Raw genomic sequence first — 27,572 nt, forward strand, 5'->3', positions numbered from 1 at the left:
GAAGAGTGGCGCACTTTTCAAGAGGCAGCGACAACATCCCAGTGGCTCGCTGGCACCGATGATGGTGTCGATTTCTCTGTGCAACCAACGAATTATTTGTTTCGAGAAAGAAAAACGACGCCGGAATTCACTTTCTGTCATTTCTTCAAACGCGTTTCGCAAACGTGCCATTCTGCAGCCGCAAAGGCCGCCTGTTGGATCCAATCCAATCCACCAGACGCGCCATGCGAAGCCGTATGATCGCTCCCAACTTCTCAACTCCCGCCGCGTTCGGACGAAATGCTCGGTGGGCGGATGATTGACAGGAGCGTGTCGTCATTTTGACGTCACCAAAAACGGGGCGGCGCCCCGCGGCTGGCGACGTCGGCGCGGAGTAGGCCAATCGCGCGCGCCGGTAACCGAACGAACGCGCCGAACAACCATCTCCGATCGCACCCCAGGGGCGCGATCGGAGATATTTTGTTCGCTGCGCGTTCTGTTCAGTTGCTGCAACGTCACAAAGTTGCAGTATGCAAAATTTGTGACAGCGGGGCAGAGAGAGCAGCCAATCAGGAAGCGGTGACCTCCCCGGAAGTTTACTTCCGTCGTTTGTCGTCTGCTTGCAAGCAGTATACTACAAAACCAAATGTTTCTCGTCTTCCAAATGAATTAAATCTTTATCTAAAAAAAATGTATTTTTCTTCTCAAGCCCAAACACGTTTTCAAATAGTAGTACGTGTGACTACTGCAATTTATAACTACAAGGTTCTTTGCGTCGTCCCTAGGTGGTGTCGCGCACAGCGAGAAGGAAAAAGAAAAAAAAACGACGGGAAGAGTGGCGCACTTTTCAAGAGGCAACGACAACATCCCAGTGGCTCGCTGGCACCGATGATGTTGTCGATTTCTCTGTGCAACCAACGAATTATTTGTTTCGAGAAAGAAAAACGACGCCGGAATTCATTTTCTGTCATTTCTTCAAACGCGTTTCGCAAACGTGCCATTCCGCAGCCGAACAGGCTGCCTGTTGGATCCAATCCAATCCACCAGACGCGCCATGCGAAGCCGTATGATCGCTCCAAACTTCTCAACTCCCGTCGCGGTCGGACGAAATGCTCGGTGGGCGGATGATTGACAGGAGCGTGTCGTCATTTTGACGTCACCAAAAACGGGGCGGCGCCCCGCGGCTGGCGACGTCGGCGCGGAGTAGGCCAATCGCGCGCGCCGGTAACCGAACGAACGCGCCGAACAACGATCTCCGATCGCACCCCAGGTCGTCACTGCGACCGACTTGTTTTCCGCTAACTGCCTCACAGCGGCTGGCGTGGCAAGCATGCCCAGAAAGTACCCCAAAATAGCGAGATAAGGTACAATAATGTTGGGAGTCATTGCAAGAGTCACAAACATGTCCTAGCATGATTCAGTACACGCCCAATTAAATTCGACCCAACGCCCTGGCTGTTTTTCGCTGACTGTGACAGATCAACCGATAAGGCCAGTGGGCTCTAAGCGAAAATAGCTGGGAATGCAGCCCAAACTGACAAACAAAGTTTTTCTCTTTGAAGCAGTCGAGTGCCGTATCGAAGTGTTGCATGGGCGCTAAATTTGCCGACAGCCTAAGCAACTTGCGGCCATATTCTGAAGCGATTCACTTCGGCGATAGCATCAGCGATAGTATCACCTCGGCGCCTGACGGCGAAATGCTGCCGGCGCGATAGTAGACAGTTTGAGTTACACGTACGTAGAGGCTTTGCGTACGCAGAGCGTCTACCTTTGAGCAGTGCGTATGCGTAGAGCGTAGCGGGCGCGCACGCGTCTCACGGACGTACGTGAGATTCAATTCTTTGCGTGCGTTTCTCGCGCACGTAGACAGCTTCGCGCGCGAGTTCCTCAAGATCACGAACAAGCGATAGCGGTCCGCGCGCACGCAGACGGCTCGTATCGAAACACGGCGACAGGATTGAATTGGCTACCGCCGTGTTCACATTTCCCGATAGATGGGGCTACGAGGTCCCTCTTGGCGTGCGTCGCGTACGTGTAGCTAAAAGCGTTTCAGATGGCATGCACGTAACGTACGTAGGCTTTTCACGTTTGCGTACGTGAAGCCTCTACGTACGTGTAACTAAAACTGTCTAGTATCGCCGAAGTGGATCGTTTCAGAATACGGCCCCAAAGCTACACACACACAAAAAAAAACAGGACGCCGAACAGCCGAACGCTCACAGAAGCGTCGGGTTCGCTCGCTTTGGTGACGTGTTTGGCGCACGCATCTGGTGCGTCTGGAGTGTCAATAGCTTGCCGCTAGGTAACGCAAAGAAAAATAAGTAATAATATAGAAATTACTCTACGCGCAACACTTTCCGGATGTAGCGGGAGAACAAGAAAACATAAATGTGCATTACCTTAATTGCACATTCTTTTCTTTTAGATGTTCGCGTCACCTAACGGAAGATGTGAACGCTAAACCACGACGTGTTCCTTAGTGCTAGTTTTGGCAGTCTGGCCGCTCTTGTTGAATTTTTTCCATAGCTGCAACCTGTTTATAAACTGGCTAAAGTCTGATCGTACATTCCACTTCGATATGTGATGACAAGCAACAGGTGTTCAAGCAGTTATTTCCTGTTAGCGCCTACACTTACGTTGATGCTATTGAGAAGCCGCTGCAGAACGATAGCCTTCTACCCATTTCTGCGCCTAAACACGTGTTGACTCTCTTTTAAGGTTAAACCTGTAAGTCATTTCAACGGAATTGTTAAGGCTCCTGGTGCTCTCTCAATAAATACCACCAGCGACCTGAAAATTGGTTGCTTCTTACCTGTGCAGAACACCATGATAATGCACAGGACTGCACAACTTGTGGTCGCCGTTAATTCCGCCGCCAAGTAGCCAACGCAAATAAACATTGGTCCAGAAGACGCAAAACCGAGGAGAAAGAGGCCTAAAAAAGAAGAAAATATATATACAACTTGATTTAATGGCGTACTCATGGCGCGAAAGTGATGCTGCCCGGGTTGAGTTTCTCTTCATGAGGCACCAATTCTCTAACTCTTACAGACCAAAGGTTATGTGCCCCAACTCTTGCATGACATGCCCAGCTACACTTCCCAATATCAACTACAATATCGAGCACTCCCGTCTGCTCGCTCATCCACAACCCTGTATTCCTGTCTCTCAAGGCTACATTGTAAAATAATAAACACCATTAAAAAATAATAGTGGGGAGAATTATTCGACAGGGCACGCCTACCCTATTTTGTTCCATCGCTCCCTGTAACAGTATATGCGTGCCTGAGTGCGTGCACGCGTCAGCGTTTTGAAACGCGTATGCGTGTTAACTATGGGCGTTCGTGCATGACCATGAATGTGAGCACACGTGTACAATCCTATGTGGGCATGCGCATTTGTGTGTGCATACTGTGTGTGCGCATGCGAGCCAGCATTTGCTCGCTCCCACGTACTCTCGAAGACAAAGTGTAGGTAGAGTATATATGAACCCCTTCTAATAGCGAGTGGGCAGGGAGTAGCGGAAGGGAAATTGTACCTTGTTCACACAGTTTCATGGATGCTACTTTATATAACATGATCACGTAACATGCTGAATGTGCCAACTGTTAGTAACAAGTAGCATCACTCTGCCAGTGCGTGCTCTAATGACCATCTCTTACATTCCTCCCCAGCCAAAAGACACAAAAATACAATAGTTAAGCAGGCATTCGCGGTCAGAACCACCCAACTGGTTTTTAGATCCTCGTGCTTCGTCGCATTATAAGTGTACTATCATAGGAATCGGAAATAGCCCGAGTGTGTGTTGTTGAAGCTTCACCCTGTCCAGCTTGGCGCTGCACAGCTTCACTTTGACTGTGCGTACCAAGATACGACTTGCATGACTATGTGTGCTAAGTTACCAAAATACAGGGTCGCTCGACGACTGCGCGGGAGAAGGCATGGAAAAGAGGCCACCTTGCGGACATCAGTCGAGGGAAAGGGAGGCAGCCTTGGCGAGGTTTGTGGGCTCCAGTGTGGCAAATGGCACTGAAGAAACGGCGCCTTGCGGAAGCTAGTCGAGGTTCAGGAAGAGAGGCTTGACGGGGCTTCTCTACTGTAGTATAGAAGATGGCATGCAAACAATTCCGGAAGAATGCATTCGTTGCTACAAAGCAAACATTAATCGCTTGGGTTTCAAGCTAACACTACGTCGCTGAATAAAACATTGTGTACCACAGTGTTTATATATTTTCCTGGCGCATAAACGCTGCAAGTTCCACTAAAGTTCTAACGGCGACACACAGCTGCCTCCCGCTTCTTGTCCGGAATAAATAGTCCGGACGCTCTAGCATTGCCGGACGCTCTAGCATTGCCTTTAAGAGTGGAACGCGCCAGCATTAAAACACCCCTGACTGCTTCTCATGCTTCCCGGCAAATGCAGCTTACATAAGCGTAACGTTTACGGGGAAACGCTGGTGGTGAACGCTATGCACGAAGGCAAGCTTTCTGGCAGAAACGCGGCCTCTTGCGTGGGTCAATCTCATGCTATTGTTTCGCACTTTTAATAGTTCGCTCTGAGAAGAGATAATTAACACAACAAATATGCATTGTCCGTGTTTTTTCCACTACATTTGTTTGTGGGCTCCCGCTCTCAAAATTCCGAGGAATAACTTTCTAAAGAATGAAAGGCAAGCTATTAGGAACTTTTGTGGTAGAACAGTGGTTGGGTATGCGTACTTGGGAATTGTTGCCAAAAAACGTGCACTCGCCAAGAATGAAATAAAAAATAAAAAGAAAGAACCGACGTTTCGGGCCCCGCACGGGTCCCGTGATCAAGGGACCGGTACGGGGCCCGAAACGTCGGTTCTTTCTTTTTACTTTTATTTCATTCCTGGCGAGTGCACGTTTTTTGGCACCATTATGTTTCCTCGCCAGACGAGTTTTCGTCGAACACTTGACTATGTACTTGGGAATTATGCTCGAAATTCGTTTTGCCGGAGTGACGCCCGGTGCTAGATGCCAGACGCGGGATGCCAAATGCCGACGCCGGATTTTCTGCGAGACGGTGCCCTTAACGCTATCACATTAGAAACACTGCCATGCCAACGCTAGTCGACGCACTAAGAGAGAGCCATGATCGGGTTTCTCGCCACCAGTTTGGGAAAAAGCTTGGAGAAAACACAGCTATGCGAACGCTAGTCGAAGCAATGGGAGAGGGCCATGAAGGTGTTTCTCGGCTCTGATGTGGGAGAAGGCATGGAAAAAATTATGCAGATCGCACGCGCTTTGCCAGTCGACCTAAGCGAAGCTTTCTGCGCTGGTTGCTTTGATAACGATAATTAGCGGTGATGTTGATGGTGAAAGCTTAGTTTCATCAACGCTTAGGCTAACAGGAGAGTAGTGAGTTGATGCTAAACGTTACCTTACGAGCGCTACTGCTGTTTGTCTTTGTAGTGCGCAGAACACACAGGAAGAGGAGTTTGCTGGAGGCGTTCTTGCGCGCCATTTTTCATAACCTCTGAGAGGGTTGAGCATTGTCATTGCCTCACATGACACGTCGCATCATGGTAGAAGGATTAAACTAGAAGTGGATTTGGAGGCTGTATGCGACAAACCACAATCCACGTACCACAATCGGATTATAAGACCCGCCGTAGTGGTGAACTCCGTATTAATTTTGACATCGTCATGTACTTTTCTTTGTCTTAATATCTAAATGCAGATTTAGTTTTCTATTTCCCGCGGTAAGAATGCTGCTGGAGCGGTAGGGATCAAAATGGCAACCTCTAGCAATGCTATGGCCGCAAAGCTACTGCTGCGGGCACCGAAGTGTTGATTTGATGGTAGACCACTTCCGTTGTGTCGGCCGGACCCTGCGGTGCACTTTAATTATTGTGGTGCTGCTTCAGCACTCCCTGCGTAATTTGTCCGCTTGACATGTTTGGATGGTGTTTATTTTTCAGAAATAGGAGGAGCGCACTGTACTGTACTTTGAACCTTTACTACCTTGGCTTATTCAAATCCCCGGAGCCGCTGTCGTATAGCAGTAGGGTTTCCTTGCCTTCGCACGTCAACTTCCTCCCCCACACCTTGTATGAGAACTGTCTCTTCGCCTCCCTCCTATCTACAGATCTGTATACATCCCTTCTAGACACGCACGTTAGTAGAAGTAGAAGTGCCGCTGTTTCTGCAATGCTTTTGAGGAGGACTGTGATGTGTGGTGTGCGACATGGTGGGATGATCGGGACGGACAGGAGCGGACGACAAGGAGTGCGCGCGCCGAGGCAAATTCCGTGCTGGAAGGAGGAAAACGACGACGCCGAAGAGCGTCCGGCACGTGTACGCGCGGCCCAAGAAAAGCAACTAAAAGAAGAAAAGCCAACCAATTAGGAAAAACCATGGCGCGTCAGGCAGCCAATCGGAGAATGCCTAATAGGCCAGATAGAAGAAAAAGCGTGGTGAGCTGGCAGAATGGGGCAGACGCAGGGGAGACGCTGGGAGAGTTCCAGGAAGCGACGCCAGGAGGAGGTCAACCACCGAACCGGGAGTTGAAGACGGGCCGTTGGGTTCCGGACCCGAGCCACTGGGACTTCACCCGACCGGGGCCTCCTGCCAGCCCGTTCCTGTGCGTCGCCCGTCTACTCGAGCGTGCCACCAGCTGCTCAAGACCGGTGAGCTTCTGTGCCCGTGCGCAGCACGTGAGCAGTCGGGCTTCCGGCCCGAACTCTACACCCAGCTGCCCGGCCAGAACGCCGCCGCTTTCTGCTCGTGCCACCAAGCCGCCTGCTTCTATCTTCAAGCCAGAGCAAGGGTGCTCCGGTCGCCCAGTCATCCAACTTACACAACGACCTTTGGTGAAACCGACGCAACTCCTTTCGTTAGCTTGTCGCCGCGTTGCCGCATCGAGACTGTTATGTGTCCCTGCCGTCATGGCAAGCCCGGACTGGCGCACTAGTTAGCTTCATACTAGCCCCAAATGTGTGTCTTACTGCCGTGGTGTCTATTTGAGTGTTTCTTTTATGTTTTCTATTTTCTTTTCTTTATCTTAGGCTTTTTTTAGTGCCAATAAAATTTTGTGTGTATGTTTTTTCAAACCAACGGCTTTCTCCTCAATTGGGTTCGCGGAGGCTCCGCCTAAGAGAACCATTAAAACCTTTGAGTGCACGAACCTCTGTCCCCATATTTAGGCATCACAAGGACAAAGGTAATTACAGCTGTCAAGAGGTTAATGTGGCGACCCCCAGGGGGCTCCAGAAGGTATTGAGCACATTTGACGCGGTGGAGTTCAGATGAGTTTCTCGTGTCGCCTTTCCTCTCTGACTCAGTCCTGTTATGGATACACACGCTCTCAACCCCCCTCCTCCCCCCCCCCCCCCGATGTCGTATGTCAAACAGCAGCAGCCATAGCAGCAGTGGGAAAGTCGAAGGAAGAGGCAAAGAAAGAATCGCTTTAAAACACCACCATCGAGATGCTTATCGAGGCAAATGGAGAGCTTTGAAATGTTTTCGGCTCCACTGTAGAAGTCATGGGGCAAACAGCATTGGGTTAGTAGATGCTAGTAGATGAAAAGAGAAGGGGCTTTGACATGCTATCTCAGCTCTAGTATGGGAGAAGGCGCGGAAAAAAAGTAACACCTTGTGCATGCTAGTCCAGGCAAAGGGAGACAGGCTCGATGGTTTTTCTCACCTACGGTGTGGGAGAACGCATGGGAGAAACACTGCCGTGTGGACGCCAGTCGAGGCATAATGTGAGAGCCTTCACGGCGTTTTCCAGCTCCAGGGTCGAGAAGGCATGTAAACAACACCGCCATTCGCACGCTAGCGAACGCAAAGGGAGAGGGCCAGGATTGGGTTTCTCGGCTCCGGTGTGAGAGAAGACATGGAAAAAACAGCGACTTGCGGATGCTAGTCGAGGCAAAGGGAGAGAACGTTGGCGGGGTTTCTGGACTCGGGTGTTGGAGAGGGAGTGTCTGGGCTGGCAGTAATGACTGCCTCTTGGGGGTATGGTAACTGGACAGTGATTTATTCGACTCCTCCACTACTGAACTGTTCTGAAAAATTTTTATGTGTAAAACGCTCCTTAGAGGGTGTTTCACAACTGGCACAAATCTGTACTGAATCTAATTACTTCCATAATCTGTCAAAACCGTATGAAGAGGTAGAATATACTCTGCAGATTTCTCAATTGAGGAAGTGTCTCTTTCTGAAGCCACCATGTTCGCTTGGTTCATTGAAGTGTTGCCCTGATTGTATTGGAAATTGGTGAATATTTCAGACAACACAGCAAGCAAGCCAATAGGCCCATAATTCTTCAGTTCTTTAGCCTTACCCTTCTTATCGATTATGATAAAATTGCATTCTTGCAGCCATCTGCTACACGTGAAGTCGAGAGACATCGCGTGTAAAGGGCCACAAGCTAACCCAACCTAAACTAACAAGCTTAGTGTCTCCTCCATCTTTAAATTAATCGACAATGAGTTCATTTTCTGCCGCTTTTGCCCTAGACATGCCTTGCAAGGTCCTTTTAACTTCATGGCTAGGTAAAGAAGGAGCCTTTGTATCCCGTTCATCATTACTTTCAATGAAGGCATCATGGTTGCTCTAGGTACCGTACATGTCAATCTAGAATTCTGCCGCTTTTACTGTACAATCGAAATTGCTGATGACATTACACTGCTTATCTTTGCGGGAATAGACCTTGCCCTGTAGTATACTAAGTTTTCTCACAGATTTCATGTTGCGGCATTTTTTACTGCTTCTACTATATTTCTGACGTTATAATTTGGTTTATCGCTTACTTTATTCTTGCTTATAACTTTGGCAGTTCAGTGAATCCTATCTGATCACTTGACTTAGACACTTTCATACTTTGTCACTCCTTGCATAGGTCGTTTGTTACTTGATTGGATTGGATTAGAGACAACTTTATTTATGCCTGCAGTTGGGCGCTCGCGCGCCCCGACGAGGGCCTACGTCATCCTCGAAGTTGCCGTTACTCAGCGCGGGTCTCCGCTCGCCGTTGCCGGGTCTCTGTGTCTGTGCCTTCCGAGCGCCTCGAAGACCTGCTGGACGGCCCAGAGCTGATCGTCTCGGTCGTAGCTCTTCGCGGCTGCCTCAAGCCACGGTGGGAGTTTTCTTGATTTTGCGTCTTCTGGATATTTAACGCAGTCCCAGAAGATGTGCGTGTAGTCTGCGGTCTCCTTCCGGCAGACCCTGCACATATCTGTCGGATATGTCTCGGGGTACATGCGATGCATCAGTCTCGGGCTCGGTAGCGATCCGGTCTCGAGCTGTGTCAGTAATACCGCCTCTGCTCGACTCAGTCTCGGGTGCGGGGGTGGGTGAGTCCTGTGAGCCAGGCGGTAGGCCTTCGTGATTTCATTGTAATCCGTCATGCGGTCCTTGGTTCCGAACCACGTCAGACGGTCTGTCACCGGGGCGCGGTTGGTTAGCGCTCGCGCCACTGCGTGTGCCGTCTCATTATGGTTCTCATTGCGTTCTGACGCGTCGCCCGCGTGCACCGGGAACCACTTGAGTCGTACTTTTTGTTCTTTTAGTTTGACCGCTCGCAGTACGCGCTCAGCCTCCCTGCAGATTTGGCCTTTGGCGAAGTTTCGCACCGCCTGTCTTGAGTCACTCAGCACCATGTGGCAGTTTGCGTCGGTGATGGTCAGGGCGATGGCTACCTCCTCCGCTTGTTCCGCTCCGGCACTTCTCACGCTCGCTGCCGTCCTCGTGGCGCCGGTTGACGCCTCTATGACGACCGCTACGAAGGCGTTCCGTTGGTATTCGACCGCGTCCACTTACCACGCGTGTTCGTCGTTGGCATGCTGGTCGATGAGAGCCTTGGCCCTCACCGCTCTTCTTCCCTTGTTGAACTCGGGATTGATGTTCTTCGGTATGGGTTTCATTCTGGTCTAGCGTCGGACCTCTTCGGGGATGGGGAGCTTCATCTCCACCTCGTTTGAACGTCTAATTCCCAGATCGTCCAGTATCTTCCTTCCGGCTTTGGTCATGGACAGCCACTCCAGTTGAGAGGTCCGTTGCGCTTCGGCTATTTCTTGGAGCGTATTGTGTATCCCGAGTTGTACCATGCGGGTCGTGCTCGTGGACTCGAACAGCCCCAGCGCCGTCTTGTACGCTTTTGTTATGAGCACGTTGATTTTGTTTCGTTCGTGTTGCAGCCATCTGTGGTAGGCTGCAACGTACGCGACGAGGCTGATGACGAAGGATTGGACGAGCCTAATTAGGTTCTCCTCTCTCATGCCAGCCTTTCGAGAAGTGACTCGATTGAGGAGTCGAATCGCGTTGGCTGCTTTTGCCTTGAGACGGGTGATGGTTTCGCCGTTTCTTCCGTGCTTTTCGATGACCATGCCTAGGATCCTAATTTTGCCGACCTCGGGGATCACGTTGCTGGATTTGGTGATGATTCTGATTTTTTCGTTTTCGGGTTGTCTGGTCTCGCCTCTGCTGTTTTTGGTAGGTGGGAGTCTCAGAAGCTCGATTTGTTTGACGGTGCCAAGCAAATCGTGCCGGTGCCTTCCAGCTCGTCTTCTTTTGCGTCGATGGTGGCTTGCAGCGCGCCCTCGATGTGGGCGTCGCTGCCACCGGTCACCCATATCGTGATATCGTCCGCGTAGATGGTGTGCCTTACGTCTTCGATGTGCCCGAGCTTTTCGGCCACTCCGATCATTACCAGGTTGAACAGCATCGGCGAAATGACGTACCGATCTCTGCGGTGTGCCGGTGCTCCCGAGCTTCTTCTCTTGCGTCTGTAGGTCGCCTGCTCGTAGCTCGACGGTCCTGTCCGTGAGGAAGTCCTTGAAGTAGTTGTAACATCTTTCGCCCATGTTGAGCTTGGAGACTTGGGACAGAATTGCCGAGTGTTTCACCTTATCGAAGGCGCTCTGCAGGTCGAGCCCTAGGATTGCTTTGTTGTCGCGGGCGCTGCCACCATCATCGATGATTTGGTATTTGAGCTGCAGCATCGCGTCCTGCGTGCTGAAGTGCTGTCTGAAGCCGATCAAAGTGGCCGGGTACAGCCCTTCTCGTTCCAAGTAGTCTTGCCACCTGTCCAGCGGGACGTGCTCCAGCACCTTGCCCAAGCAGGACGTGAGCGAGATGCGCCAGCGGTTATCCGTGTCCGGCGGCTTCCCCGGCTTGGGGATCGGGATGGTCTTGGCTGTCTTCCATAGCTTTGGCAGCGCGCCCGCTCTCCAGTACTTGTAGTATTTTGCGAGCTTTTCAATCGAGCCGTCATCGAGGTTCTTGAGCGCCTTGTTCTTGACGAGGTCCGGGCCGGCTGCCGACCGGCTGTTGAGGTCGTGCAGGGCCGCGCTTCCCTCCTCGACGTCGATGTCACGATCGAGCTTCGCGTTAGGCAGGCCGCTGTACGGCGCGTGTTGTTCGGTAGGTGTAGTCGGCAGGTGTTTGTCGTTAATGCGCCTGGTGACTTCGTCGACGCTGTGTGCTGAGACCGCCCGATGTATGAGCCTGGCGAGTCTGTCCCTTTGGTGTGACTTGGTCTTGAGAGAACGTACCTATTGGATGACTTAATGCCTTAACTTTCACAGCAACTGCTGCTTCTGAAATCAACCTAGTTCCGGTTTTATTCATTACCTATATATTGCCTTTGTTTTCCTGTTCTAAAGCTGCATATTTGTTTGCGAGTAACAGCCTGAATTTGTGTGCTTTTAGCCTTAATACGTCTAGGTAGGCCTGTTTGTATTTGACTAATTTAACACTTTCTCTCTTCAAATTAAGGAAATCGTAGACACCACTAATCTATGGTCACGGCCCCTTTGCCCTACGTAACACTTCTACATCCTGCACTATGATGTTATCAGCAAAATACATTTAATCTATTTCAGTTCTCGTTTCCCCATTAGGGCTTTTCCAGGTTCAGTTCCTGTTACTGCGTTTTCTGAAGAAGGTTTTCACTCTCTGGAGTCTTTCTTTCCACCAATTTCACCAATAAATCTCCTCTAGTGTTCCTGAATCGATTCTGTAGCTGCCAATTGCTTGTTAGCCAGTGTGTTTTTCTTCCGCTTTCGCAGTAAAGCTGGCGACGACTACAGTATATTCAGCTTGCCCCTTTCTCGTTGCTAATTAGGCATCTTTTTAAAACTGTTTTATTTTCTAATCATCGGTACTGGAGGTTAGAGCATAGACTTGTGCTATCTTTAATCAATATGTCATATTTAGCTTTTTACGATGACTGCTACCCTGGCATTACGGCTGTAGAATTCATCACGGCTGCCAGTTACATTCTTGAATATTAGAAATCCTACGCAGTGTTCTTTTTTATCAGGAAGACCTCTGTAGCAGGAAGCCTGGCCGTTATTCTACTGTGTATAAGGCTCCCCAGCTGTTCTAACTTCCCTGAGCCTAATAATATCTTAGGCAATGCCTGATAGTTCCTCAAAGATGCCTGCTACGCTAGCCTCATTCCAGAGCGTTCGTGTGTTAAATGTTGCCAGCTTCAGTTTCCAGTGGCAGCCTGTCCGAATCAAGGTTCTGAGCACTCTCTCTCCCTGGCAGGTATGATCATCGCCTTGGTGAGGTGCTCCGCAGCCACTGTAGATTTATTGCCACGGGTTAATTGCAAGAGCCACGAGTAAGGCGGCGTACGGATACTGCGAAAGGGAGACCAATTCCTGTTGTGGTGATGTGCACACTCAATCGTTGGAGGCGGAATCCGCCATTCGCTGAGTGAATGCGAGACAGTAACAAAATGCTACGCAGCAGCGTATTGGATTTAACACGTTGGGAATGTAAATCTGTTCCCTTGATTTATTCCAAGTCATTTCAGTCACAGTGATATTTAAATTAGCGTTTAAGTTTGTAGCGACCTTCCTTGCGCGGCACCAAGAAAGTGGAGAGCACACGGCCGCATGAGAAGAAAATAAAGATGGCGTCTGGTCGTGACACGCGAAGCCACGGCTCGAGGTTCTTTTCCTGCATCGATTCGGGTCAGCTGTCTTTCTCCTTCGCTCCTGAGGCATAAACCTACAAGTGGTGACCCAGGATGAATACAATGACTGACCTTGCCCGAACGTCCACGAAAGAGGAGTCACGTCTGCAGGACGTCCTGTCACTGTAGCTTCGCCTCCCATTATTCTGGCTCCAGAAGCCGCAAGCTTGGTTTCTCTAGATAGAGACATAATTCTGCCTCTACCGCATCACCTCGGAAATGAGGCGCTACCACCACGCCACCCCGCTCTTTCCTTCCGATGTTGCAAGCGACCTCTAGGATGTTTTCAGCGTCCCCACGGGCGCTGCGCCACATCAGCACCTCAAGAACAAGGTGCTGGAAGATTGATGCCATGGGAACGCACCCACCTCCAGGGGCGTCTTACCGAGGAGGTCATTGGCGACCGGCGCCCTTCCTAACTGCTGCGCCGGATGCGACACCAGCTCGGGGAGCGCCACGGCCCCAACCAGTCCGCGTCGCTTCGAGAACTTTTCCTCCAGCGCCTTTCCCGGCCCATCCACCACGTCCTCGCGGCGGCCGGCGACGTCACCCTCGACCACCTGGCGGAGCTTGCCGATCGGTTTCATGAGGCGACCTCCCCGCCAGTCACTGCTGTCTTACCGCCTAGCCCCGGCGATTTTGCGCCTTGACGCCCTCATCGGTGAGCTCGCCGCCTCAATCGCCGCACTCCGGAGGCCCTCACTGGAGAACCGTTTGGCTCGTCTCGGTCACCGCGCACTTCAGCGCAATCGTCAAGCTCGGAGTTCCAGCCCTTCGCCTCTTTGCTCGTACCATCGCTGTTTCTGACACGGAGCCATGAAGGGCACACCTCCCTGTTAGTGGCTGAGAAACCCCTGCTGAGATCAACTGAGGGTGGCGTATGGTCTCACTTGTTGTCCCAGCCGCCTCTTTATAGTAATAGACAAGTTAGCTCGCGCCCGGTTCCTTATAGACATAGACGCTGATATCAGCCTTGTTCCCCCGACTAAGGCTGATCATTGCAGGTCATCGGGCAGTTGCTTCGTGTTACCGACATCTCGTTTATAGCGACGTACAGGCTCCGATCCCTCACGATCGACTTCAGCCTTCGCCACACTTTTCGAAGGGTCTTCGTCATTTTAGGCGTAGTTCACCCGGTCATCGGCTTAGACTTCCTCTCATACCTCGATCTGGACGTCAGCATGCGTCGTCATCACCCCCCAGACTGTCTGAATCGTATCTACATCTCTGGATTCCTGTCCGACCTTTCTCCTATGGGCATCCGCATGCTGATGCTTTCTTCTCAGTTCGAAGAAGTCTTGGCGGATTTTGCGGAGTTAGGAAAACGAACCAACCTCATTGAACCGCATGAGCATACAGTGACAGACCACATCGTCATCCGTGGTCCACAAGCAGCTGCTCGACCCCGAGCCTTATTTGGGGACCGTCTAGTTATCGCCAGACGGGAGTTCAACCACATGCTACAGCTCGGCATCATACGGCCGTCGTCCAGTGCGTGGGCTTCTCCGTATCTGTTGCATTTAGTTCCCAAGGGTGATCGTGGTGACTGACCTCCTCTGGAGACCCAAGACTGACTGTGTGTTGAACGCCAAGACTGTCCTCGACAGCTATCCGTTGCCTCACATCCAGGACCTTACATCGCGCCTCAACGGCTGCGCCATATTTAGCACAGTGGGACTCCGTTAAGGCATACCACCAAATTTCCATCGAACGATGCCTTTTGGTTTGTTTGAGTACGTGCGGATGCCGTTTGGACGTCGCAATTCGGCTCAAACCTTCCGGCGGTTCATCGCTGAGGTCATGCGGTGCCTTCCTACTGTGTTCGCGTACCTTGATGATGTACTCATCGCCAGCCCTACGCCTGTAAATCATGAGCGCTATCTACGTGCCTTGTTTCAGCATCTACAGCGACGCCGCTTTGTTGAGAATTCGTTCACGTGAGTTTTCGGCGCATTTAAGCTCGAGTTTTTGGGGCATCACCTATTATCCTAGGGTATACGCCCTCGCCCATCCCATGTGAAAAACATCCAGGATTATTCCCAGCGTGCAACACTGCGCCAGTTACACCAATACCTCGGGTTTGTGAACTTTGCCAGGCGCATTATGCCGCACTGTGCAGAGCTTCTTCACCCGTTCACCGATCTCTTTCTGTGAAACATCGCCTCGTCCTGTTCCACTTCTTGGTCATCAGAAGCCCAGGGCACCTTTACTGCTGCCAAGCAAGGAGTCGCGAACGGCGAGCTTCTCATCCATTCGCAACACCCCATCTCGCATGATAGCGGATGCCTCCAGCATGCCCGCTGGTGCCGTCTTACAGCAGTGCATAGAGTCCGAGTGGATACCTTTGTCTTTTTACTCTCGGAAGCTACGACCTCCTGAGACCCGCTACAGCGTTTTCGGCGGAGAGCTGCTGGTCATATACACTGCGATATAGCATTTTCGGCATTTTCTGGAAGGATGCCAGCTTCGCGGGCTGACCGATCATGAGCCACTGGCGTATGTTTCTCGCACCAACTCATCAAAGTACATGCCACGCGAACTTCGCCATTTCGCCATTACCAAATTCACAACCGCCCTCCGTCACGTGAATGGTGCCTACAGCACCGCCGCTGATGTCGTTTTTCGTAACCATCAACTAGGCCGAATTCTCTTCCACACAGCAGAATGTCAGAGAGCTCGCCGCTTTTCGGGAGAAACCCCATTCTCTCCTTCCACGGCTTGTGCCTCAGCTATGCTCGCTTGAACCCTTGTGGTGCGATGTCTCAGCAGACCTTCCCCATCCTTTGGTTCTGGCTTCACTACGTCGCACCATGTTCCACTTTCTATACGACATAAGGCACCCAGGTTTTCGGGCTACTCAGCGCCTTCTCACCCAGCGCTATGCTTGGCCCAGAATTAACGGTGATTGGTGCGTTTGGACGCGCAAGCATCTTCAGTGTGAGACGAGAGAGGTTTCCCGTCATACCATCCTTCTCAAGCCTCCCTTACACCAAGCTGTTGTCTCAACCATGTTCATCTAGATATCGTGGGCCCTTTACCACGCGCCTTCAAGACTATCATTATATACTTACCATGGTCGACCGTTTCACACGATGGCCGCAGGCTGTTTCCATTCATGACATCACGGTTGAGGCTGACGGCCGCGTTTTGATTTCTGTGAGGGTACCTTGCCGTGGTTCTCCTGGCACCGTGACAACAGATCGTGGACGCCAGTTTGAGTCTTCCCTTTTTGCTTGCAGTAATCGTATTCTCAGCACCAGACATTGCCGTATCACTGCGTATCACCCGTGTGCCAATGGCACGGGGGAACGCCTTCACCGCCAACTGAAAGCCACCCTGTCTACTCACCTCAATTGCGCCAGCTGGATTGACACCTTGCCTCTTGTGCTCCTGGGTTTACAGGCCCTCTCCGGGCAAACCTGCAGTGCTCAGCAGCAGAGCTGCTGTATGGTAGTTCTCTGCGTCTCTCCAGACACTTCTTCCCATCAACGCAGCTACCAGCCCAGCAACAAGCATCCCTACAACGCCTCCTGGACTGTGTTAAAGACCTCCAGCCTACTGCGGTCCGTCCTTCCCACCACAATGCAATCTTCGTGCACCCCAGACCTGGCCACTTCAACACACGTTTTCGTGTGCCGCGACCACCACTAACACCGACCTTCGACGGACCATTCCGCGTCGTCTACCGCACCCGAAAGCCGCCAGTCTGCTAAAGAACAGCCGTGAAGAGACAGTCAGCTTAGGCTGCCTTAAGACGGCTTACGTGGAAATTGCGATGAAATGCCTCGCATCACCACCTGACCACACGCTAGAGTGCCATAGCCGGCCCTCAATCTGGTTTCGACTTCCAGTCTAGGCGGGGGGCCCTGTAGCAGCCTCCCTTGTGCGGCGCCTTGAACCCCAATAGCACGTGTCCGCATGAGAAGAAAGTAAAGATGGCGCCTGGTCGTGGTACACGAAGCAGCTCATATTCAGCATTGATTCGGGTCTGCTGTCTTTTTCTTTCACTTCTGAGGCATACGCCTACATTTTTATCAGGGGATATCAGCGCCGTCATTAGATAAGTAGCAGGGATGCAAAATGCAGCTTATGCACATGGAATGGCCGAAGCCGTGATTTCGCCGAGTGCTGACTGAGCAAAGCCAGTTAACATAAGATATCCGCACAAAGGCCTAACAGTATTTTACATGATAGAAATTTCGAACGACTTGTTTATCTCTATTTTTCATTCTAGTTAGGGCAGATGCACACAGAAAGCTAATAAATCTTGTTTCGGAACTTAATTAGCCCACTAATTATTAGTGTACTTGGTTTGCAGAGTCCTTCACAGCGAAACGCTCGCCTCAGTGTACGCAAAGGCTGTGCTTATTGGTTCGACTTCGTGCGACTCAACCGCAAATGGCAATTTATACCACCCAATGGCTGCGTCAGTTTTGGCGCACGTGGGAGCAGCAGCGTTTGCCAGAGCGTAGCAAACTCAAATATGAACTTACGAGAACATTTGCGATTGTTAACTCAGGCGAGCAGTTGGACTTTTAAGAAGCGTGCTTGTTGGCTTGCAGAGCTGTTTCGGACGTGGATAGGGCAACCGTTACAGACGAGTAGCGCGTACTTGCTACAATACCTGTATCATTGCTACTGGCTTAGCGTTTGGGGGCGGTATTGTCCGGTGATCACTTCCCCAGTTTGCGTGAGTTTCGTCAGATTTTGAGAGACTCGGCACTGGGCGCGGTGGTGTGTACGGTCTACAGGGCTCCCGGCACCCGCGCGAAGGCGACGAGCTCGACAGCGTGCCAGAAACGCTGTACGCCATACACGTGAATGTTTCCGGTGCCGAGCCTCGCGAAATCTTGTCAAAGTGAAACCATCTTTGAATTGAATCACCCGAGAATATCGCCGTACCTTTCCGACTCTCAAAGTCGAACTTCAAGAAATGATACTGAGCGTGGAAATAATGAGACACGTTGTTTGTTGCGGGTGGTAAATGTTAGCGCTATAGTGAAGCGTTAATGGGGGGGACTCAGTGCACGAGTGGAAGTGACCTCTTTCCGCGTAATCGCCATACGATACGCGCGCGACATCGAGGTCTCGAAAGAATCCGCCGAATGGGCGCACCTACCGGTTGTGCTCAGCGAGTAGGAGCTGAAACCGCAAAGGATGATGCACCACGACAGGCTGAACAGGAGGTGATAGATGAAGTCGAAGACAAAGTGGGCGAATACGTAGTCGACGCCCGAGAGGCCCGTCATAAGCTGCACGTCGCGGGCTCCACTTAACCGCTCAGTCAGCGGAAATACGCAGTATACGGAGAAGGCATACGTATAGGTCACTGACAGACGGACCACCCAGTCGGCCCAAGATGAAATGTTTAAAAGTATGACGTCCAATGCATCCAGCTTTTCACGGCTGTCCATGTAAGTGATGGTGACGTTGATCTGCGCCGCCGGCTGAGCCGTCAGTGCTCGCAGCCAAGCCGTGTACACCAGGTTGACGGTGATGGGAAGCGTGATGGCGCTCGTCGGGTTGGGCACCATGCGGATGCTGCGGACACACGAGTTCAGATTGCGTCGTCATGCCTTCTCGAAAATGAACCGCGCAGCGATTCAAGGGGACCAAAATTAGTACTCGGTCGTCCAGCTACTTCACGGGCTATATAATTACAGTTGATGAAACGAAACTTGAAATCTCAATGTAGTTACTCTCAGTTTTCATGCTGCCAACACGGCGAGCCGGTAAGTTCTATGACTTTCTCCTAGGGAATTTCGGGGAAAAAAAGGTAAAAGGCGTTTCGCCCTGCTTCTCTAAACCTTGCACACTGACCACATCGTAACCTAATCTGATAACACACAAAAGAAACGAAATAAACCTGATGCACCAAGATTGTCTCAATCGTGTACATTTACTGTGTACAATGTTGGGCCACCATAAAGAAAAAAAGATTCAGCTCAAGCTTTTGGCCAAGCAGCAGCGAACATAATCTCTACGTTTACTCGGTACGAGTAAGATTTGCTTAGAACAGGATAGACTGATGATGTAGTACAGGAAAAAATGTTGCATATGTCGCAAAATGGATAAATTGACAGCTTCCTCATCTAAACAAACCTTTTTGCACCTAATATCACGTAATCTAGCAGTATCTTATGTCTTTATTTAAATCTCTGTTATATTCAATGCCATATTATTATATTACAATATTTTTTACTGCACCCATCCCACATTCTAACCAAAAACACTTCAACTACTTTCTTCTTTCTCCTGTAGTGGGTGAGCGAAATTACTTGAGGAAAAAGCAGGAAAGCTAGAAAAAGAAATGTAGTATTCACTGCTGGGAAATATTGCTGTCGTGAAAAATGATTTCGCCAATGCAGGAATAGCCTATAACAGCTGCCATTCTTTTATTTTGCTGCTTTTTTAGAGGGGGAAGCCGAGAATCTGCGCAACTAAATATGGTGTCTAGTGTATTATTGTTGAAGGTCGTACACAAGATATCACGCAGAATTTATTCTGTAGGTACGGCTCCCGACTGTACGTCGTACGTCTACGATATTACATTACTCATGCACTTGCATTGATGCCTACTAGAGAATAGCGCGTTTATGATAAGCACCTGGTCTTTTTAAATCCAGTTTTAGGGATTTGACAAGTGGTGTGCCTTTATCGGGCGAACTGTTAGGCAACAGTGAAATGAAGACCGTTCACCCAGTAATTGGCGAGTGCTTCATGACTTCCAGGAACGATACTAACGATCCACGAAACGCACAACCAACCCTCATTTAACATGAGCGCAGGTACACAAGTCAGCCGTCGAAATCCCCCGCACCCTTTCAAGACCTTTCCAGCGGTGCGCGGCAGAGTGCAGCACAGGTAAATGAAAAAGGCGAATTGGTTGAGCACCGTCACGCGGTATTTTTCCCGCGCTTTACTTTTTTCCTGTCCGCGTCTCGGCCAACTCGCCACTATGACAGTTGGGCGTCGAGATGCTGCAGCGAGGCATTTCAAGTGTTTTGATAGGCTTTAGCTAAGTTTCGTGCCTTCCCGCGCCATTGAAGAACTCCGTTCTTGTTTTGTTTTATGTTAAGAATTGCTTTTAAGGGTACTCAAGGTGCAAAAGTGCACCTACAGAGCTTTTTTATTTGTTCACCGGGTGCGGAGTTCAGGTATGGGTAAGCTTATGCACGGGTGCTATTCTGGGTGTTCGTTCAGACGTTTTTCCTGATTGCGCTATATTGAACAAGTGTATGAAGCTATAGAATGTGTAGGCTGTGTGCTGTTATGTATCGTGCTAAAAATGTATATTATTGTGCAACTTAGGGTGCGTTGCTTTGACGGTTCCATGCTTTTCTGAAGCGCTGTAAATAAATTTCGCAAGAGGGAGAACTAGGGGTGTGCGAATATTCGAAATTTCGAATACGAATCGAATATTTTCCTTATTCGAAGCGTATTCGATTCGAGAAATGCGTATTCGTAAATTCCCGAATATTCGAGGACGGCCTAATAATGGTAGAAACGGCGAATATATTAGGACAGACTGTGAATAATTTAGCAATTAACGAAATATACGTTTGCTCCACATTCTCCTAAGAACATGTTTATTCACTGAGAGCCTCACATGATCCGCTCATTATCTTTATGCTCTGCATCAAGATGGCAAGTTGGGCCAGTTGGTTGGGATTCATAGTGAGGTTCGTTACAACCCAACCCAAAACAAGGACAAAAGAAGGTTCAAGACGACGACACAGCGTTACAGCACTGTGATCTTAAGTGCTTTAACGAACCTTACTATGAATGTGTACGCTCTGTTCCCGTCTATCTGCATCAGGCCCGTGAGACATGATCAGTTTCGATTTTTTTTTACCAAGCTTTATTCCAGGGCTCTTTCATAATAATATATGATGTACTTTAGGGCTTTGTAAGTATGCGCAATAAAATATGCACCTTGAAAATGTTACCTGGACCAATGTTGTCACAGTGCGTAGAGAGCCTTTACTTTCTGAACATGTTGAGCAGTCAATTTTCCTTCGCGATAATCTGTAACAGGCGTTTACCTGACAGAGCATTACCCTACATTACCGAGTGCATTACCTAGAATGAGTGCCTCTTTAACCTGAAGCAGCCTCGTAAAAGGCAATATTATTTTTAAAAGGGTAATAAACCTATTGTTACCTCGTTTTGCAATTCTTTTAATAGTACACATATACTCAATATTCGATTCGATATTCGAAGACAGTTTTTCGCCTTTTTCGTATTCGATTCCTATTCGAAAATTTCAATATTCGCACACCCCTAGGGAGAACCAATTAACCCTTTTCACACTCGCGTTGCAGCGCAAAAGGCAACACAGGTAAAGTGCTCATTGATGGAAACAATTTCCATATGTATCTTTCGTCTTTGCAAATGCTTTGTTTACAAATGAGGTAAAGGTAGGTTCCACTGCTATGTTTGCCCTTGAGAGGCAGCGGAACCAGTCACTTTGTCATAGAGGTGTGCGACGACTTTCACTTCATGCAGGGATGAGAGCGTCATGACGAAACGAGGAGAATCGTTTAGATGGTCTGCGCTGATTGCGCACAATTCTACATGACGCTCGCATTATTCAGGCAAATATGTCACGTGCCTTGCCTTCATCGCGGTTCTATCATGATTAAATTATAAAGCTGCACAAGATAGACACACGACAGCCGATGGGGTACCCGCAGGTGCCCACGTACGCCCTCGCAAGTAGCGCAAACCCGTCGAATTGCTGAATCAGTAGGTGCTACACTCTGCTACACGCACGCAAACACATCGATTTCCCCGTGTACCGGCGAAACCTGGATTTCATTGCAGCCCTTTTACGCCATGCAGAATGGCGTAATGGCACGCTTGCTGCATGCCGGTATGCTTGCCGACATGCAGCTCACGCCACTGTTGTTTCTGTAGGTTTTCGGTGCTCCATGGACGGTGGTCGCATATATCGGCCGCTTGGTGGGCGTGCGGTTAATGCGTGCTACACCGAGCAATCTTCTGACCGATCATGGCACATGTCGACAATCGACGCAAGCTCATCGCTGTACGAAGAAGGCCGCAAGGCTCACGGGGACGGTTTCCTCAACCATGACGTCGATGGCAGGCTCGTCGAGCGTTGTGAACCACGTGAACCGGCACTGGCCTATATAGCTGCGCGGCACCTTGACTGCGTGGGTTTTAGAGCCGGCACGTTTGCCGGCATGCAGCTCAAGCCACTGTTGTTTCTGCAGGTTAGTACTGTTCACCTAATGGACACTTCTAAAGCAGTAATGGCGTTGCCGGCTCCTCCCATGAGTGTTGCATGTACAGCGCAAGTACAGTGCACTAGACATGATAGACGTTTTACTTTAGTTGTGAACCGAGTTTTATGGCTCGTTTTGCTCTTTCTACTTTCCGGCGACATTGAGCTCAGCCCTGGGCCTTTTGATAAAGGCGAAATGGATTTCTTGAAAAAACTACAGGATACTGTTATGAATGAGTTAGAAAACATTGATGCCAGTATAACTAGTCATGATGCCAAAATAGCTGCAATGGACAGCCAGCTTGACAGAACCAAAGACCAGATAGGTAACGTTATGAAGCTAGTACAAGAACAAGCAACTGTAATTAGGGATCTTAGTCATCAAGTAAGAATTCTGCAAAAGGGAAAATGTAGAGCTCGAAAACAGAAGCCGTAGATTGAACCTCGTGTTTTGTGGGATAGACGACAATGATCGGCCCGAAACGTGGGAACAAGCTGACGCCTTGGTTAAAGGTATCTGCACTACTAATTTGGTAATCAAACTGCAGTTGGTTCAAAGGGCACATCGGGTTGGTCGCTTTTATGAACGGAAGAAAATACTTATAATCGTGCATTTTTCATCTGATAAAGAAAAAAAATGGCCGTTTTGAAAAATGCAAGCAAGTTCAAGGGCTCCTCTGACAGTGTAGAACAGGACTTTTCATTTGAAACTCGAGTAGTGCGAAAGAAACTTCGGGAATACGGAAAAGTAAAGAAGACGCATAAGAAAAATTAGGTTAAGTTGAAGGCCGATAAACTGATCATAAATGCCACAGCATTTGCATGGGACGATGAGAAGGAAGAAGCTGTTGCCCTGTCAAAACGGTGAGGTACAAATTATATTTGCTTTGCTTATCGCGGTTTAGTTATTGCGGTGGTAAATTGCCCAAGTATAATCCACAAGATAGACAGGTCTGCTGGATTGGTTGAGTCATTAAAGGCAGATATAGTGTTTGGTACTGAATCCTGGCTTAACCCCTTCATCGCTGATAGCGAGGTGTTCCCCTGAAACTATACTCCTTATTGCAATGACAGGCCGGGTCATGGCGGTGGTGTTTTTCTATTAGTTCATTCGTCCCTTTCGCCTTTGATGAACATCGGTCATGACTCGGTCGAGTCGGTTTGGTGCACAGTTGCACTGGCTAATAATCTTTCTTTTGTCACTGGAGAGTTTTATCGATCACCAAGCACGGATTTCAGTGTTTTGGAAATGCTTTAAGATATCGATTCGGAGGCATCTGGCTAAAAAATATTGCTTGCGGGTGATCTTAATTTGCGCGATCTAAAGTGGGAAAATGGCACATGCGAATTAATGAATGCAACCCATACTAATGTAGAAATGAGGGACCTGATTGATAGTTCTGGCTTTTTTCAGTATGTCCTCCTGACCACTTGAATTAACCGTACCCTAGATCTTTTCCTTTGTAATTTGCCAAATTTAGTTGGTGATGTTGTTATCACTCCAGGTATTAGTGATCATCGGGTTGTGGTTGCAGGGATTAAAACGAAAGTACAGCGCATAAAAAGTGGCATCAGTAGAATAGTTTTCTTCTTTGAAAAGGGCGATTATTAATCAATTTCTGATAAACTTCTTGCTTTTCTTCCTGTTTTGAATGCTTTGCGGGGCAACACGAAATAGAATTTTCATGGAGCACATTTAAAAGAAAAAGCTGTTTGACCTTACAGAGAAGTTCATACCAAGTATTGAATCGGCTAGACTCCGAAAGCGTAAAAAACCATGGATCACCTTTCGGTATTGAGGTTAGTTATAAAACGAAGGCTTGTGTTTCAAAGATATGAAAGAACAAAAACACACGCGTGTTTTAAAAGGCTACAAGAATTAACACGCGAATACAAAGGCCTGTTGAAAAAAGCAAAGGATGGGTATCTTAAACGATTAAATGACAAAATGAAAACAAATCCTATACCATTCAGGAAATATCTGAAGGGATGTGGGTCTGATCCCGCACGAATAAATGAGATTATTTATAATGAACTCACTCTTTCTGACGATGCAGAAAAAGCGACATGCCTAAACAGATACTTTTAATCAGTCTTTCTCCCTCAATCTGCATGCAGCCCACAAACATCCAACAGCAACATTCCTCTTATGAAACCAATCGAATTCAGCGCTAGCGGCATTGAATCTCTGCTAAAGAACCTTGGTGAAAGTAAGGCTATCAGTCCTGACGGTATCTCTCCAAGAATTTTAAAGCAGTGCGCTCACGCCATCTCACTTTACTTTTATGTAATTTTTCACAAGTCAATAAGTACTGGCCAGATGTCAGAGGGCTGGAAAATGGCAAATGTAGTGCCAATTCACAAAGGGGGCTCTAAAAAAGAATTTACTAATTAAAGACCTATCTCAGTTATTTCGATTTCGTGCAAGATCATGCAACACAATATATATATATAGGGCTGCCATGAAACACCTAACGGACAACACGTTGCTTACGAACGGACAACACGGATTTCGCAAGGGGTTTTCTTGTGCGACACAACTGATTGAACTATATGATGACCTAGCGTCTGTGGTTGATTTGGGTGGCCAAACAGACTGCGTATTTCTTGACTTTCGCAAAGCATTTGATACTATTTGCCATTCTATACTACTTCGTAAACTTCGAGTGTTAAATATAGATTCTATTGTTTTTAGCTGGATAAAAATTATTTGTCAAGTCGCTGTCAACGTGTTGTCCTGAATGGTACTAATTCAGATTATCTTGTGATCACATGAGGCGTCCCGCAAGGATCTGTTCTGGGGCCTCTTCTCTTTCTTATATATATATTTGACATTAACTTAGGTATTGACTCTAACATGCGGCTCTTCGTGGATGACTGTATTGTGTACACAAAAATTGATAATGACCATGGTTTTCACAAACTGCAGGTCGACCTAGAACGTATTTGCGAATAGTGTTCTAAGTGGAAAATGAATTTGAATACAGGTAGGTGCGCCCATGTGCGGTTTACTAAGAAGAAAAATGTAATCGATGCCAGCTACTGTCTAATGAATAATATTTTAAGTAATATATCTACGAATTAATATTTGGGCGTGATGCTGTCGGGCGACTGCTCTTCGCGGGCAAATGTGGACTATGTGATTGGCAAAGCGGCAGTTGCTTTGATTTACATTCAAAGAAATGTAAAATGTGCAAATTCTGACCTCGGAAGCACGGCGTACCTAACCTGTATACGACTTATTTTTAATATGCTTGTACCCTTTGGGACCCGTCACAGATATGTCTTATAAGTAAACTAGAAAATAATACAAAACAGAGCAGCCAGGCTCGTCTCGGGTAGGTACGGGAGGATGTACAGTTGCATAGCAATGAAAAAAGAGCTCAACGGCGAATCCGTGTCGTCTCGCCGAAAGAAACTGCGGCTACAGCTTCTGTATGGAATCTTTCATAGCAAAACTGGAATTGATAGGGAAATTTACGTAAAACCGCCAAACTATATATCGGCACGCACGACCACCAGTGCTAAATTAGATAATACCATGCTAGGACGGGCCTGTATGCCAATTCTTTTTTTGTTAAAACTATCGCTCAGTGGAATCGACTGTCATTTTGACAGGTGTGCAGAGTGAATCAAGATGTATTGTTTTCATGTTTGTAACCACCTTGCTGTAACGCTTTGGTGCTAAGCGGGGATATGTCTGAATAAAGAATAAAAAAAGAGTCTTTTCAATCCAAATTTCAAATCTCATCAATGCAATAGAATACCTCGCGAAGCCGGTTGCTCTGTGCAAGCCACGGCAATGTTATTGCCTGCAAGTCCAGCGGTCGTGGACGAGATAACACTCAAGCAAAACGCTGGCAGGTACATGAACATCGTGTTTAATACGCACACGATATTGGCGAGACAAAGAGCTCTGATTTTGGCGATAGAAATAATCGACACTAAAAGGAATTTGTCCACGAACCTAGCTTTAAAATGCTTCTATGTTAGGAAGAGTTGTGCGTATTTAAGGACGAACGCCGGAAAAAAGGAAGTAGATGGAGAAAGCGTTCTTTTCTGTGTTCGTGCTTTTATACGCTCAGCTCTTCCTAACATAGCCATGTACCAACTCGCCCAGCAAGAAGTTCTTCTACAAAGGCTTCTAAATGAAAGCAGGCCGCCATCTCGAAGCGTCAAAAGAAGTGCGCAGTTACTCTGCTTTAAAAGCACAAGGTTCATCTGCTTCTGCCGGTTTCATAGAATTCCATCGTCTCTCCTAGGACAGGACACAATAAACAAGCGTTACATACGGTAAAAATACATGCACAAACACCCAAAAACAACTGTGAATGTCTAATCTCGCTTAACTCTATGGGCGATGCCGCGTGTCCTGGAGGGAGCGATGAAACGCCGAAGGCGAGCAACGAAAGTAAGCACGAGCGGCCAGGAGTTCAGGAGAAGGAGAGGCCGGGCGAGGAGGAATATCGCTACCTTTTGTTTTACTGCGGAGATTTATCCGGGCCGCCATGCGGCGTCCTGAGCACCCCCACCGCAAATCGAGCGCGAGTGCAGCGCCACCAGCGACAATCGACGGCGAGCGGAAAGGGCGTGAGGCTTAGGGACGGCAAAACAGGTGAATGCCCACGCAATAGGGCCGGTGAATTTATCAATCTCCAGAAGTTCCAGCATCATGCGCAGGCGAGTTCGATCACTCCAAACCTCCACAAGACGAACTAAGCAAGGTGATCGCATCTGAGCATCATATCCCGACATTTTTGGTTTTGATGGCAGTCCCTTAGGCGAGACGTTAGTGGTCACTCACCTTATATACGCTGGAGACGCCAATCCCATACGCGGACGTCCGCACCGTGTTTTTTATGCCGAATGTCAAGTAATAGAGCATGAGGTGGATAATGTGCTGACCGAAAGGGCTCATTGAATATTCGTCCGGTCCGTGGGGGTCCTTAGATGTCCGCGCTAAGAAGTACGGAAGCTGCGGCTTTTGCGTCGTTTACCAATATCTTTATAAGGGCACGTGCAAAGATGTCGACCTGCTGCCACGTATTGATGACGCCTTGGACTTTGTGCTTGGAGCCAAGAAATTTTCGTCCATGAACATTCGCTCTGGGTATTGGCAGATCTCTGTAGATGACATGGAGATCAATGGTGATGAGCCTTTGACTGAGGCACTCGCCCAGCATAGGAGTGGCATGGAGTTCCAGGTCCTCCCTTGCCGGAGTTCATCGAAGGACACAGCGCTGAGTGTCTCAAGGCTCAAACTGGCAAGGTGACGGTGGCGAACGCGCGGCAAGCGCTCTCCGGGCGAAGCGAAAGCCTGCGGACACGGACCTGCTGGGAGCTATCGAGTCGAGCGTTTCAGTGCTGCTAGCAATGAGGGGCAGGTGCACC

The 27,572-nt window shown here is 48.8% G+C and overlaps 1 protein-coding gene across 5 annotated transcripts in view; it reads right to left on the bottom strand.

Annotated features, from left to right (window-relative positions):
- LOC135907182 (phospholipid-transporting ATPase ABCA3-like) overlaps positions 1-27,572 on the bottom strand; it is a 326,965-nt gene that overhangs the window by 101,367 nt on the left and 198,026 nt on the right. For 4 of the 5 annotated variants that reach the window (XR_010565924.1, XM_065438854.1, XM_065438853.1 and 1 more), the window contains 2 exons: positions 18,054-18,475; positions 2,792-2,914 (listed from right to left, as the gene is read on the bottom strand). Coding sequence is in view for 4 of the 5 variants with exons in the window: in XM_065438854.1 (XP_065294926.1) it covers positions 2,792-2,914; positions 18,054-18,475 (545 nt within the window). In the remaining variant the exon portion in view is untranslated. The remainder of the gene's footprint in view (positions 1-2,791; positions 2,915-18,053; positions 18,476-27,572) is intronic. The other variant, XM_065438856.1, reaches the window with a different exon arrangement.

The sequence above is a fragment of the Dermacentor albipictus genome, chromosome 9, assembly GCF_038994185.2.
Source record: "Dermacentor albipictus isolate Rhodes 1998 colony chromosome 9, USDA_Dalb.pri_finalv2, whole genome shotgun sequence".
Classification (NCBI taxonomy): Eukaryota; Metazoa; Arthropoda; class Arachnida; order Ixodida; family Ixodidae; genus Dermacentor; species Dermacentor albipictus.